Source organism: Protomyctophum bolini, assembly GCF_963924005.1.
Source record: "Protomyctophum bolini genome assembly, chromosome: 1".
Lineage (NCBI taxonomy): Eukaryota > Metazoa > Chordata > Actinopteri > Myctophiformes > Myctophidae > Protomyctophum > Protomyctophum bolini.
Window position 1 is genome coordinate 38,380,879 of NC_137862.1, and position 13,586 is coordinate 38,394,464.

The following is a 13,586-nucleotide window of genomic DNA, read 5'->3' on the forward strand; positions in this document are numbered from 1 at the left end:
CCTCATATCTCACTGTCCGTCCCGTCCCGAGGCTGCACTGTCCCGTACAGCTACAAGCCCCCCTGACGTCATTAGCCCGATGACGACACACCAAATAATGTCCTATTGCATCCCCTCCTCGAGTGGTAGACTACTATACAATCAGTGCATCTTTTAGGGTAAAATGGTTCGTTGTGGGGCACGATCACGCTTTTGCATTATGGATATTTCGTTGTAATAAATCAAATGCCGTTTGGTTATTATAAGGCTGCTCTTCCCTTTCGTTTCGTCCGAGTGTTTTTGGCTGAATGAATCTCCTTTGGTTGCTGCGTCTGGGAAGCAGCTAACGCACACGGACCATATTCTGTTGTTGGTGGCGGACGGACGGTGGTAAGGTGTACGTCAAATGACGCTGTGTTGACCTGCACTTCTTCTTTCTGAACAGTTCTTTAAGTTTGAGAGAATATTTGAAGAGCTTCGGTCGTAAATTTTCAGAGCGAGAACACAGGAGGGGAAACTGACACCTTCATGCCCTCAGTGCTGCACTCAGTCCATCTATTCGAGGACATCGCCATCTACTGGAATATATGTAAAACTACACATTATTCCATGTTTGGCAGTTGTTTTAGGTGTCTATACAGTCAACAGATAACTACAGCATTTGGATGGATTGCACAAACGTTTTCTCTGTCTTAAAAATTCAGGTTTTATGCCAATGGTTGTGTGTAAACCAACCATTGGCAATCACCTGGCGGTGATTGTCGGTGCAAATACGTATCAGAACAATATCATTTAAACACTAATAGCTACATCATCACTCAGGCGATATATTTTTTCCTTGCGTCCAAGTCCAAGAAGATAATGCAAAAAAAGTTGTATTGTTTTTAAACTTCCCACGCAGTATAATATCTATACCCAACAAAATGAGGCGTTTATGAGTATTCATAAAAACAAAAATAAATCTAAGACAATAATATAAAAAATAAACATGTGAAAACTATTCTGTCTGTCTGTCAGGCTATTTCATGATTTGTATTTTTTCTTTTTTATATTGAACTGAAAAGCCTGTATGGACAGACAGCAACAATTAACCTGTTCAGTATAACTAAAGTGACTAGTGTAGCAATAGTAGCATATTCACTTCAGTTATGATAAAGTAACATTTTTAAGTAGCCTTAAGTTGTATGTGCCATTCTGCAGAATGCTTACACTTTAATTGTGACTTTGATTGCACTGCTTTTAATAGTAGCCTAAACTAGTAAATGCGAGACCTTTATTTTTTTGTAATCAGAGTAGGCCTCTTTAGGGTGCGTTCGGAAATGCGCACCTGGAGCGCACTCGCATATTAGTTTGTATTGGCACTTTGGCAGTGCGTGCGCAGTGTGCCTGCCTATATCCGAACGCACCCTACTTTCACTTAAGTAAAACGTAACAACGTTTATTATTTTTAACCTAGTAGGCTACATTTAGCCCAGACGATACATATATTTTTAATTAATAATATTAATAAACCCATAAAACGCACTTGAGTTGGGGGTTAAGACAAGTTCAAGACCATAACGTCTCAGTTAGTTGTAAAAACACTCTTTCAAACCAGTGAAATATGGGCCAGTAAGAACGACTCAAACTCAAAGCAATAAAACGATTCGTATTTACTGTTCAACTTAAACCTTTATTTTGACACAATCTTACCATATACCGGAAGCTGCTATGCTACTGTGGTTGCATTGACAGAAGTGTTGAGCTGTCTTCAGCTTGTCTTCAGCTCAGCTCCAGTCCACATCATCACAGTCATGTTCTCTGCATTAACGAGGACAAATTTGCTGCAGCTGGTAAGTAGACCTGCCTGAAGCTTTTACAGCCGTGTGGAACTCATTGAAATGTGGTTTAAAATGTCTTGATAGAATAATAGAAAGCATGTAGCTGAATGTCAACATTTAGTATGGGGTCATATGAGGACATGAGAACAGCTAGCTTAGAGTGCACTGTGCACAGCAGTTAGCCCCTTTACTATGCTCTCTAACTCTGCATTCTACTTACAATATAATATGAAAATATGTTGAACATGTACCTGTTGTATTTTGTTTTTGCATATTATTAATTAATTATTAATGACATACATATTTAATCCTACTCAATCCTCCCATGAACAGTCTGTTTTGTTGACATTATGTGTGTCACATAAGGACACCAGTCCAGTGTTGGGTTCAGAGGTGCAAATTCTGCCGAAGATGATTTATAATGATTTGGCGTTTAAAGCTGCAATCCGATATTTATTCTACTGTAGAGTATGCTAATACAATTTATAACTAGTACATCTTTATGGCACAGTATGTTAACTAGCACATGCTGTACAATGGAGGTGGGTCTCCCTACTGTTCCATTAGACCCTGCTGTCAGGTAGGACAAGGTTGACAAGTAGTACTGCCTGATGCTAATAAGCACAAAATATCCACCTTTGTCTCCCTGCAGTGTGTAACCACAATGGCAAGTTAGCCATGGTAGCTTACCATTGTAAGTCCAGTAAGACGCCTGAGGTTTGATGAGGGCCCAGGTAGGGCTGGGCCTTAATTTTCGGGCCTGTTGAGAACTCTAGTTTTCACCCAGGCGTGGCTGCACTAATAACTTTGGGGCAGGCCCGTCCATAGAGTTTCGAATGGACAAGTGTATAAGTCAGAAGGGAAGGGAGACATCGAAGAGGAATGATGGATGGGGAAGGATCAACATATGTAATGTCAGAACAGGTTCTGAAATATATCCATATATGGAGATCTTTGTGTAGGCCAAAAATAGCAGATTTGCTTGTCTATGATGTAAATTCTCCATTCATTGTCAATGGAAATGTTATGTTTGTGTAAGACAAACTATAGCTGAATATAGGAGGGCAAAACATTTTGTACATTCAAAGAATTAAGGATTATCTAAAGTAGCCTATTTTACGTAAACTGTAAGTCAACATAAGGATCCATTTGGTAGAAATGTATCCACATTTTCTATCGACCAGTAAGACGCGCAAACGCGGGAAGCGAACGCAGCTGAGACCCTGCAGATCATGTCTGTCTGTCTGTCTGTGTGTCTGTCCCGCTGTTACTGTATATGTGGACCTGGCCCCTTTTGTGCCCATATATGGAGCTGAGTGATTTGTTTGTGATTGATGCAACACACTCCATATTTGGATGTACACTCCATATTTGGACGTATAGCGGGACAGACAGACAGACACACAGACACACAGACACACAGACACACAGACAGACATGATCTGCTAGGTCTCATAGTAAGTGCTCACTGCATTCGCAATCACTGCATTCGCAATTAAGCCCACCACACACCGTCTGCGACCGTGTGCGGCGCGGCGCGTTGCTGCGCGGCGCCGCCTGGAAAATAGAACTGTGTTCTATCGGCGCGCCGGGCGGCGCGGCGCGGCTCCGTGCGGCGGACGGAGCCGGTGTGCGTTAGGTTCATTGAAAATAATGGAGGCGGCTGTGCGCGCCGTGCGGCGCAGCCGGTGTGTGTCGGGCTTTACTCACCCCATGGAGACTTTAATTCATGGATTTCTTTGTTGTCTCCACCAGGCCGAAGGCATGGGGAGAGAGTATGTTTTGCACTCGGTCCGTGTGTCCGTCCGTCTGTGAACAGCTAATCTCCGGCACCACCCGGTTTCCAGAACGGCCTGTTGTAGCGCCACCAGGAGGCCGACTTTTGAAAAACTTTTTTTTTAATATTGCTACTCCAGATTATGCAACAAAAACAAAAAAATGACTTCATGAAGTCTCCATGGGGTGAATAATCGATAGTGAAAAAATCACACTTGTGTGAAGTGAGGGGCACTCTTATCATACATCATCACATTCCGGCCAATCACTTTTGGCGTCCTCACTTTTTGGGAGGCACTAGCCCCTCCTAGATTCAGCTATAGTGCAGATTTTTGTCCTAACACAAACATTAAATGGCATTGACAATGAATGGAGAATTTACGTCATTATGTGTCTGAGCAAATCGACATGTAACGTCATGATGTATGATGATAAGAGCGCCCCTCACTTCACACAGGTGTGATTTTATCATCACATTCCGTGCTCAGCCAATCAAATCATCGCTTTGGGGTACACACAAAGCTGGGCACAGGAGGCTCAAAAAGTATTTTTTGGGGCGAACTATACCTTTAAAAGTCCATTTGACTTACATTTCAGACAAATGTAAGTCAATCGGCGGTTAAATGTCTGAAACATACTCCTTAATAAAAACATCAATTTACACAACACTGATGATGGTGCTATGTGTGTCTATTCAGCTATCTATGAAATATATGAACAAATTTAATCTGCAACACAATTTTAAACATGTTGAAGACCCCTTGCTGTAAGCAAGGCAGTAAATCAGATTTCACTTTCCTGTTATATCCTGGCTCTGTTCTTGTTTGATTTGACTGTCTGTGATACAACTCCCTGTGTTTACAGTGTGGTCTGCATTGGGGAGGTTTAGACCAGTTAGTTTATCATGATGACGGTCAGGTTAGTAATGCACCAATATATTTGTGCCTGGGAGCCCCTAATCTGAGTTCACAGAAGTTCTCGGCAGCTCTCGCAGGCGAAGGGACCCCATACAAAATTTGTGTAATTAAAATGTGTAATCTTTCTTTTTTTAAATGTTCACATTTGTATATTTTTCACATAGCCGATCATGCATATAGGCTATATGCATCGGGTTAGCTATATTAACACATTTTGCTGGTGCACCCCTGGAACCTCTTTAAGGACCCCTGGGGGTCCCCAGATGGTCCAGACCTCACTGAGACCCCCTTTCCACCGGTTGGGTCTCAATGGGAACCGGTTCAGTTCTTTTTGGTTCTTAGTCCATGAGCCAGAGTTCCAAAATTGGTGGAAAAAACTAGACCTATATTAAATTGTTTATATGATCAATACAAGTAAATGAATACATGATAACCCTTCCACAGTAGTAGCTTTTTCATATTTTCGATTTTCCTACATAATGCCTCATTTGCATATTTAAAAAAAGTTAAATTTGTAATACAATAAATCATTGTCTTCGTGTAAGTACTCAATTGGGGAAGTTTCATGGTGATAACAATCTAATATAGGTATGGTTTTGCACCCTCAATTCATAATTAACGTTCCAATGTTGGAGCTCTGGCTCATGGACCAAAAAGAACTGAACTGGTTCCCATTGGAAAAGGGGCCTTTGAGAACCCCTGCTGTAGGTCTATATCTCACATTGAACCCGTTTGCACCAGTTTGTCATGACAGTGACACAGCATTGGCTCTACTGTCCTCGGACTGAAGGTTAAATGAGGTTATGTTGCTATGTCTGGCTTCACTCACAGTGCCAGCAGCCCAGCGCTGCCCCCGCTGCACAGTGGCTGGTGTTACACCCATCATGACAACTAGAGTACTTGTGAGCAAGTGGGCATTGAAATGCAGATTGCTCCCGTAGCATAAAGCTTTTCTTGTTTTTTTGCAGCCCCTCCTATATCCAGCTGTTGGTGTGTGTGCACAAACTGTCCTACACAAACATTACATTCCCATTGACAATGTTACGTCATAGTGTCTGAGCAAATAGACATAGGGCTCCATCTTGCGCCACCCCTTACCCCTTATCCCTAAACCTATTTGCCATTTAAAAATGGCAAAAAATCGACACGTTGTTAGCTTGTAGATCGGCTATTTGTACTATTTTTTTAAACTGTTTTAAAATAGTAAATGGCAAATAATTTAAGGGGTGGCACAAGATATAGGGCATAGTGTGTATTTTATGTCATGATGTACGATGATAAGAGCAGCCCTATAGGCGATGCACATGTATGTGACTTTGTTATAGACTAGTCCGACGCTACATTATGTGACTTTGTTATAGACTAGTCCGACGCTACATTATGTCAGGAGATATAGTTGGTTGGCCCTTGGGTGTTTTAATATTTTCTAATATGGCCCCCTTTGAAAAAAGTTTGGTCACCCCTGCGCTAGCCCCTCCTATATACAGGTTTGTGTTTAGTTCAATGTTTGTTTTAAAAACGCCATTGACAATGAAGAGAAAATGTACGTCATCTTGTCCCTAACACAAACATTAAATGCCATTAACAATAAATAATTTAATGTTTATTTTGACACTGTTTGTTTTACATCATCATTCATTACATCATCTAATCATAGCAACATGAGTTAGACTTTAATATATTAGAGTTAGAGGTTACACGTAAAACGTATTTAAGTTTGAGTCGTTGTAGGCTATTGTCAGGAAACAAAAACGATACCGATAACGATTTTGCAACCCATTGATGATATCTTGGGTGAGTAAAAGGTACTGTGATCGGTGCAATGCGACCGAGTCGGTTGGGTATGTATGTCAGGGTAAAAATAGTGGTCTCTTATTGGCTCCTTGATGTTGTAAGATGATAAGAGCGCCCCTCACTTCACACAGGTGTGATTTTTTTGATATGCAGATAACTTCGAGTTATTCATTTCCAAAGCATTGGACACATAGTTAAGCTATAGACAGCAGCCGGTCGCTACTTAACTGTGTAACCGCGTGCGTGCGTGCTGCTGACAAAGACAGGAAGTACTATACTTCATATAAGTTTCACCAACATCTTTCTTCATCACTGTTGTGTCCATACGAGAGCATGTTTTTGTTATTATCACTATTGTTTGCTCTTTGCTGTTCATTCATAGATGTCTTGTCACTGGCATACCCATTACATTACCCATTCTCTGTTCTGGTTAATTTTCCCATAGCCTTTGATTGGCCTGGCAGCAGATTTGAACCGTAAACACATGTTGAAGGTGTCATAATTTGCCTTCTTCTAACATACCGGTAGTTCTTTTTTAATACAAGCTGTGTGTGTGCTGTTATTGTATGCTTCCTAAAAGCTTACAATATAGCTTTACATTTGCTGTCAAAGATTGATGGGTGGGGGTAAAACACCTGCCCACCATCCTGATCTGGCTTTCTGAGCGTCTATATACGAACAAAATGGTCTGTGCTGGGAGGAGGGCAGCCGCCAGCCAGGCAGTGAGGGTGATCTGTGCTGGGTGGAGGGCAGCCAGGTCAGTGAGGGTGATCTGTGCTGGGTGGAGGGTAGCCACAGTGAGGGTGATCTGTGCTGGGTGGAGGGCAGCCACAGTGAGGGTGATCTGTGCTGGGTGGAGGGCAGCCACAGTGAGGGTGATCTGTGCTGGGTGGAGGGCAGCCAGGTCAGTGAGGGTGATCTGTGCTGGGTGGAGGGCAGCCACAGTGAGGGTGATCTGTGCTGGGTGGAGGGCAGCCACAGTGAGGGTGATCTGTGCTGGGTGGAGGGCAGCCACAGTGAGGGTGATCTGTGCTGGGTGGAGGGCAGCCACAGTGAGGGTGATCTGTGCTGGGTGGAGGGCAGCCACAGTGAGGGTGATCTGTGCTGGGTGGAGGGCAGCCAGGTCAGTGAGGGTGATCTGTGCTGGGTGGAGGGCAGCCACAGTGAGGGTGATCTGTGCTGGGTGGAGGGCAGCCACAGTGAGGGTGATCTGTGCTGGGTGGAGGGCAGCCACAGTGAGGGTGATCTGTGCTGGGTGGAGGGCAGCCACAGTGAGGGTGATCTGTGCTGGGTGGAGGGCAGCCAGGTCAGTGAGGGTGATCTGTGCTGGGTGGAGGGCAGCCACAGTGAGGGTGATCTGTGCTGGGTGGAGGGCAGCCACAGTGAGGGTGATCTGTGCTGGGTGGAGGGCAGCCACAGTGAGGGTGATCTGTGCTGGGTGGAGGGCAGCTCTTTGTTACTGCACACGTGTATTCCTTTCGGTTGTCAGCCGGGGATGTTGAACAGGAGGAGTTGTAAGATGGAGGCGCCATTTCCTCCCAGTGGGGACGCAACAGCAGTGTCAGAATTTATTGGCATAATGACTAAATTCGGAGGGAATAAAGGGCAAAAAAAGAATCTACTCTACTTATTAAATTATCTCTCTATTACTCTAGTCTGCATGCAATGCAAATTCAAACTATTTTACAAGCTTATTAGCACGTTGTCCCCTTACCTGTCTTGTCTTGCAGCGCAGTCTCCTGCACAGGTGTCAGAGCACCCTGGTAGTGGCAGAGCATGAAAATGGCAAACTGACACCCATCACACTGAATGCCGTCACTGCTGCCACCAAAGTGGGAGGAGAGGTGTCATGTCTGGTGGCTGGGACCGACTGCTCCACGGTACGTTAGGCCTGCGGTGTCCACACAGAGGTTACATTTTCCTTCCCGATACCGATTTGTAAGTATCGGCAGCTTTTCCAATACTGGTATAGGTATCTATCTGAACAACTCTATATGACACTTTAAAAACACATTTTAAGATCTACTCAGACTTTTGTGTGCACACAGACAGTTCTTAAGTTGCTTGATTACATTTTATATATTTGACATACCAGGTTTCAAATGAATCATGAATCTGTGGGAAACACTTCTATCCTTCTTATTGTTGTGTTGGTGTAGGTTGCTGAACAGCTCAGTAAGGTCCAGGGGGTCAAGAAGATTCTGGTGGCTCAACACGACTCCTATAAAGGCCTCCTACCAGGTAAACTAAGTACACTGATGGAAGTCCTGTTAACAGGATCCTGTGTATGTATAAAAGTAAGCACTTGGACCCTATATACTTCATAGATCGGAGTCCCACAGTGGTCTATATTCTAGGGCTAGGCCATCTCCTTTTCCCCTCTACACCAAATCTGTCCACTGAACTTAACCGATCCAGAGTTGTCATTTGGCTGTTTTTGCTGAATGTTCATCCCAGATAGAGATGCTCAGGGCCGGATTTACAGTAATGGGGGCCCCTAGGCGAAACTTCAGGGGCCCCCTCGGCCGCACAGTGTGCAATGAGAGAGAGAGAGAGAAATAATTCAACTAAATATACAATAACTAAACACAAATCTCACTTGAATTGGTTTGCAATACTTCACAATTTCATCATTGTAAAGAATTGTCGGGGGCCCCCGGGTTGCAGCCCACTCTAGCCCAATGGTAAATCCCGGCCTGGAGATGCTAGCTTTCATGTGGTTAATTATAATAAGAAAAGCAATACTTTTTATATACCATTTGGCGGTTTTAAATAATATTATTACAATTTCCATTTTATTTTTAACCGATTATTTGCTAAATAATTTCATTAACCTAAGAGTCAGTCTTTGTCTCATAACATTAATACCTAATCTACATGTATATGTGTCTCTACAGAGGAATTAACGCCACTGATCTTGGCCTCTCAGAGCCAGTTTAACTTCACTCACATCTGTGCAGGAGCCTCGGCTTTTGGAAAGGTCAGTCACATAATCCACTGTTGGTTTGGAATTCTCTCTTTCACAACTCTACTTTAATCATCTTTCCAATGAATGAACACAACAATAAATCATGGGAAGAATAGAATGACCACCATCATTTTTAAACCTATTTTATAATAACAAAAATAAATGCCTGCAAATGAAAAGGATATAAATAATCTTAATTCATGATTAAACCAACGTAGGTATAATCCAATATACCGTAGGCTACATGTATACTTGAATTATGAATATGTTCGATATCTTCTCGTGCATTGTGGTTCAATAATTAATATTGATTCCATTATTCGCCCAACCCTTGTCAGATCATGGACTGTATATTTGTCAGTAGCAAGGAACACCCAAGATTATGAATGTGTCTTTTGTCATGAAACCACTTACCTGGCACATATGTATTTTCAGTATATCATCTCTGTTGGGTGGAAACCTTATGTCCAAAACTGTTACTTTTCAGGATGCCCTACTTGTGTAGTATTAGGGCATTATTTTAGTAGTGAGAATAATAACCAATGAATCTCACAACACGTTGCATCGCGACGCCTTGTGAGCTTGTTGGAACACAGCTTCCCATCTCGTTGCTGTCGGGCAGAAACCTCTCATCTCCATATATATCCAACGCCTTGTGTTTTTTGTAAAAGAATGCCCTACTTAATCATACTACGGCTTCACACAAATGATTAACAGTAGCAGATAGGCAAGCCCGAAACGCGTTTCCAGCTTGTCGATCTGCTACATTTGAATCCTGAATATGTCCAGTTTTGGACACATGAGGTTTCCACCCGACAGAAGATTTTCTGAAAAGTAACCATTTTATACACACTGCCTGACAGTAAGGATACTAGTGATGTCCCCAGGAATGTCCCCTGACAGTAAGGATACTAGTGATGTCCCCAGGAATGACTGCCTGACAGTAAGGATACTAGTGATGTCCCCAGGAATGACTGCCTGACAGTAAGGATACTAGTGATGTCCCCAGGAATGACTGCCTGACAGTAAGGATAATAGTGATGTCCCCAGGAATGACTGCCTGACAGTAAGGATACTAGTGATGTCCCCAGGAATGTCCCCTGACAGTAAGGATAATAGTGATGTCTCCAGGAATGTCCCCTGACAGTAAGGATACTAGTGATGTCTCCAGGAATGACTGCCTGACAGTAAGGATACTAGTGATGTCTCCAGGAATGACTGCCTGACAGTAAGGATAATAGTGATGTCCCCAGGAATGACTGCCTGACAGTAAGGATACTAGTGATGTCCCCAGGAATGACTGCCTGACAGTAAGGATACTAGTGATGTCCCCAGGAATGACTGCCTGACAGTAAGGATACTAGTGATGTCCCCAGGAATGACTGCCTGACAGTAAGGATACTAGTGATGTCCCCAGGAATGACTGCCTGACAGTAAGGATACTAGTGATGTCCCCAGGAATGTCCCCTGACAGTAAGGATACTAGTGATGTCCCCAGGAATGACTGCCTGACAGTAAGGATACTAGTGATGTCCCCAGGAATGACTGCCTGACAGTAAGGATAATAGTGATGTCCCCAGGAATGTCCCCTGACAGTAAGGATACTAGTGATGTCCCCAGGAATGACTGCCTGACAGTAAGGATAATAGTGATGTCCCCAGGAATGTCCCCTGACAGTAAGGATACTAGTGATGTCCCCAGGAATGACTGCCTGACAGTAAGGATACTAGTGATGTCCCCAGGAATGACTGCCTGACAGTAAGGATAATAGTGATGTCCCCAGGAATGTCCCCTGACAGTAAGGATACTAGTGATGTCCCCAGGAATGTCCCCTGACAGTAAGGATACTAGTGATGTCCCCAGGAATGACTGCCTGACAGTAAGGATAATAGTGATGTCCCCAGGAATGACTGCCTGACAGTAAGGATACTAGTGATGTCCCCAGGAATGACTGCCTGACAGTAAGGATACTAGTGATGTCCCCAGGAATGACTGCCTGACAGTAAGGATAATAGTGATGTCCCCAGGAATGTCCCCTGACAGTAAGGATACTAGTGATGTCCCCAGGAATGACTGCCTGACAGTAAGGATACTAGTGATGTCTCCAGGAATGACTGCCTGACAGTAAGGATAATAGTGATGTCCCCAGGAATGTCCCCTGACAGTAAGGATAATAGTGATGTCCCCAGGAATGACTGCCTGACAGTAAGGATACTAGTGATGTCCCCAGGAATGACTGCCTGACAGTAAGGATACTAGTGATGTCCCCAGGAATTACTGCCTGACAGTAAGGATACTAGTGATGTCCCCAGGAATGACTGCCTGACAGTAAGGATACTAGTGATGTCCCCAGGAATGACTGCCTGACAGTAAGGATAATAGTGATGTCCCCAGGAATGCGTTGCCTCAATGAAGCCACATGCGTGGATAGTGTATCTGACTATGCATTTTTTAACATTACGCCTTTAATGCGTCTGAAAGTTTTGTTCCATTTCAATTTCATAAGGAGGAGATCTTCAGTCACAGTGTAGAACTACTCTCAATTACCTCTCTTGTAATCTGTCATTCCGCAATAGAACTGTCAACTCAAAGATCATAATGGCATTCCAATTGAGTTAGGATGCATTAAACAATATCTTTATGTATTGTAATCCAGCTCATATTGACTGAGACCGGGCTGGAGCGTGATTGCCCTGAGTAGATGAATCCTTTTCAGATGATGCATCTTAATATCCTGGATTTGATTGCACTTTCGCTGGGGAAAAACATCAGTACTTGTTTGTATAAGACGGGTCTGATTGCCGCATTCCATTTCCGAGCAAGGCCTCTGAATTCTTTTTATATATCTGAGCAACGCACACTACTGTGTGTACATAAACATTCATTAACCACTTAAGCCCTATACTTAATTGTATGATGAATAGTGAAATTAGCTGATCTACAAGCTCATGTGAAGTCATTGTGAACTTATATTACGCATATCACATCATGACATGTTGTGTGAGCTTGTAGATACAATAGGCTATATTTGTTATTCTACTATAAAATGAACAAAACTTTGTCCTTCGGGACGTCCATCCGTCATAGGCCATAGGAGTGAGATGGGTCCATTTTACATTTGTATTAATAACATTCTTGTATGTAGTTCCTGGTCTCATTGCCTGGATGGGTGGCAACTGGCAAGTCATAGTCACAGATAATTCTTTATTAATATTATTATTTATTTATTTCAAAACATTCGCCAATAAATATATCTGTGTCAGTCCCATTTGACCACAGGTCTGTTGTTTTTCAAAGGCGTTTATTCATGTTTTACTGTAAACTGACTTTACTCCAACGGAAATTATATACTGTATAGCACTAATTTCCAGAGCCTGCTCTAACCGTGCCATTGTAAATTAAGTTCTCCCCCAGACATAGTGTCCCCCCTTTTTTTTTTAGGGTCTGTTTACTGCAGGTGCGTCTTCTCAATGAACTTAAAACAGGCAGATTTAACTATTTAGGAAGAGTGAGTCCTTAGACAGAGACTAAGAAAATAGTATGTAGTCCTATTTTATGCTCATAAAGTGCTCTGTGCTCAAGGTGAGGAATTTCTGACCTTCGTCAGTGCTACATTTTCTTAACTGAACACTTGTGTTTACAGAATCTCCTTCCCAGAGTGGCAGCCAAGCTGGACGTCGCTGCCATTTCAGACATCATTGAAGTTAAATCACAAGACACCTTTGTCAGAACCATTTATGCTGGTGAGTTTGTTTTTTATGGCATGGCTTTGTGTGTGTGGGTGTGCGTGTGTGACTGTGTGGTGTGTGTGTGTGCGAATCTCGAGATCCACACGATTACATTGACACATTGCAGGCAGCCGTGTTGTATATTTACAATTGGCATTAAAGGAATATTCACAGTCAAAATAACGTTTTACAGCATGGCTTTGCAAGAGGCTTTGTGTGTCTTTGTTTCCGGTCCTAATCTCAGAAACTGCTGGAACGATCAGCACCAAACTTTGTATGCAAGCTTTTTACCCCCTGATCGTAGCATTATATCAATTATATATAAAATTATATGCCTAAAATAGGAACACCAGGTAGGAACTTAGGAAGTGGTTAACGGTTTTCCAGCGGGACAGGGTGGAGTGACTTGAGTTCCGTGCCGTGGTCTGCATCTCTATTGTCAGATCAATGAGTAATTTACAATACCCAGTTCTCTGAACTCCCCCTGCTCCATTCAACTGAACGTCTGCCAGTTGGAAGGTCTTTGTTGTTTCCTGTAAAATAAAAATGAATACCAGACCTAGCAAAAAGAAAATCCACAGTCCTGTCCAGACACACAGAGCTA

The 13,586-nt window shown here is 42.9% G+C and overlaps 1 protein-coding gene across 1 annotated transcript in view; it reads left to right on the top strand.

The window, feature by feature from the left end:
* Positions 1-1,698: 1,698 nt before the first annotated feature.
* Positions 1,699-13,586, top strand: part of LOC308313458 (electron transfer flavoprotein subunit alpha, mitochondrial-like) — a 28,544-nt gene continuing 16,656 nt past the window's right edge. Inside the window, exons 1-5 of the mRNA XM_080760558.1 lie at positions 1,699-1,811; positions 8,017-8,166; positions 8,446-8,527; positions 9,184-9,266; positions 12,898-12,997. Coding sequence (XP_080616684.1) covers positions 1,773-1,811; positions 8,017-8,166; positions 8,446-8,527; positions 9,184-9,266; positions 12,898-12,997 — 454 coding nt within the window. The 5' untranslated portion in view covers positions 1,699-1,772. The remainder of the gene's footprint in view (positions 1,812-8,016; positions 8,167-8,445; positions 8,528-9,183; positions 9,267-12,897; positions 12,998-13,586) is intronic.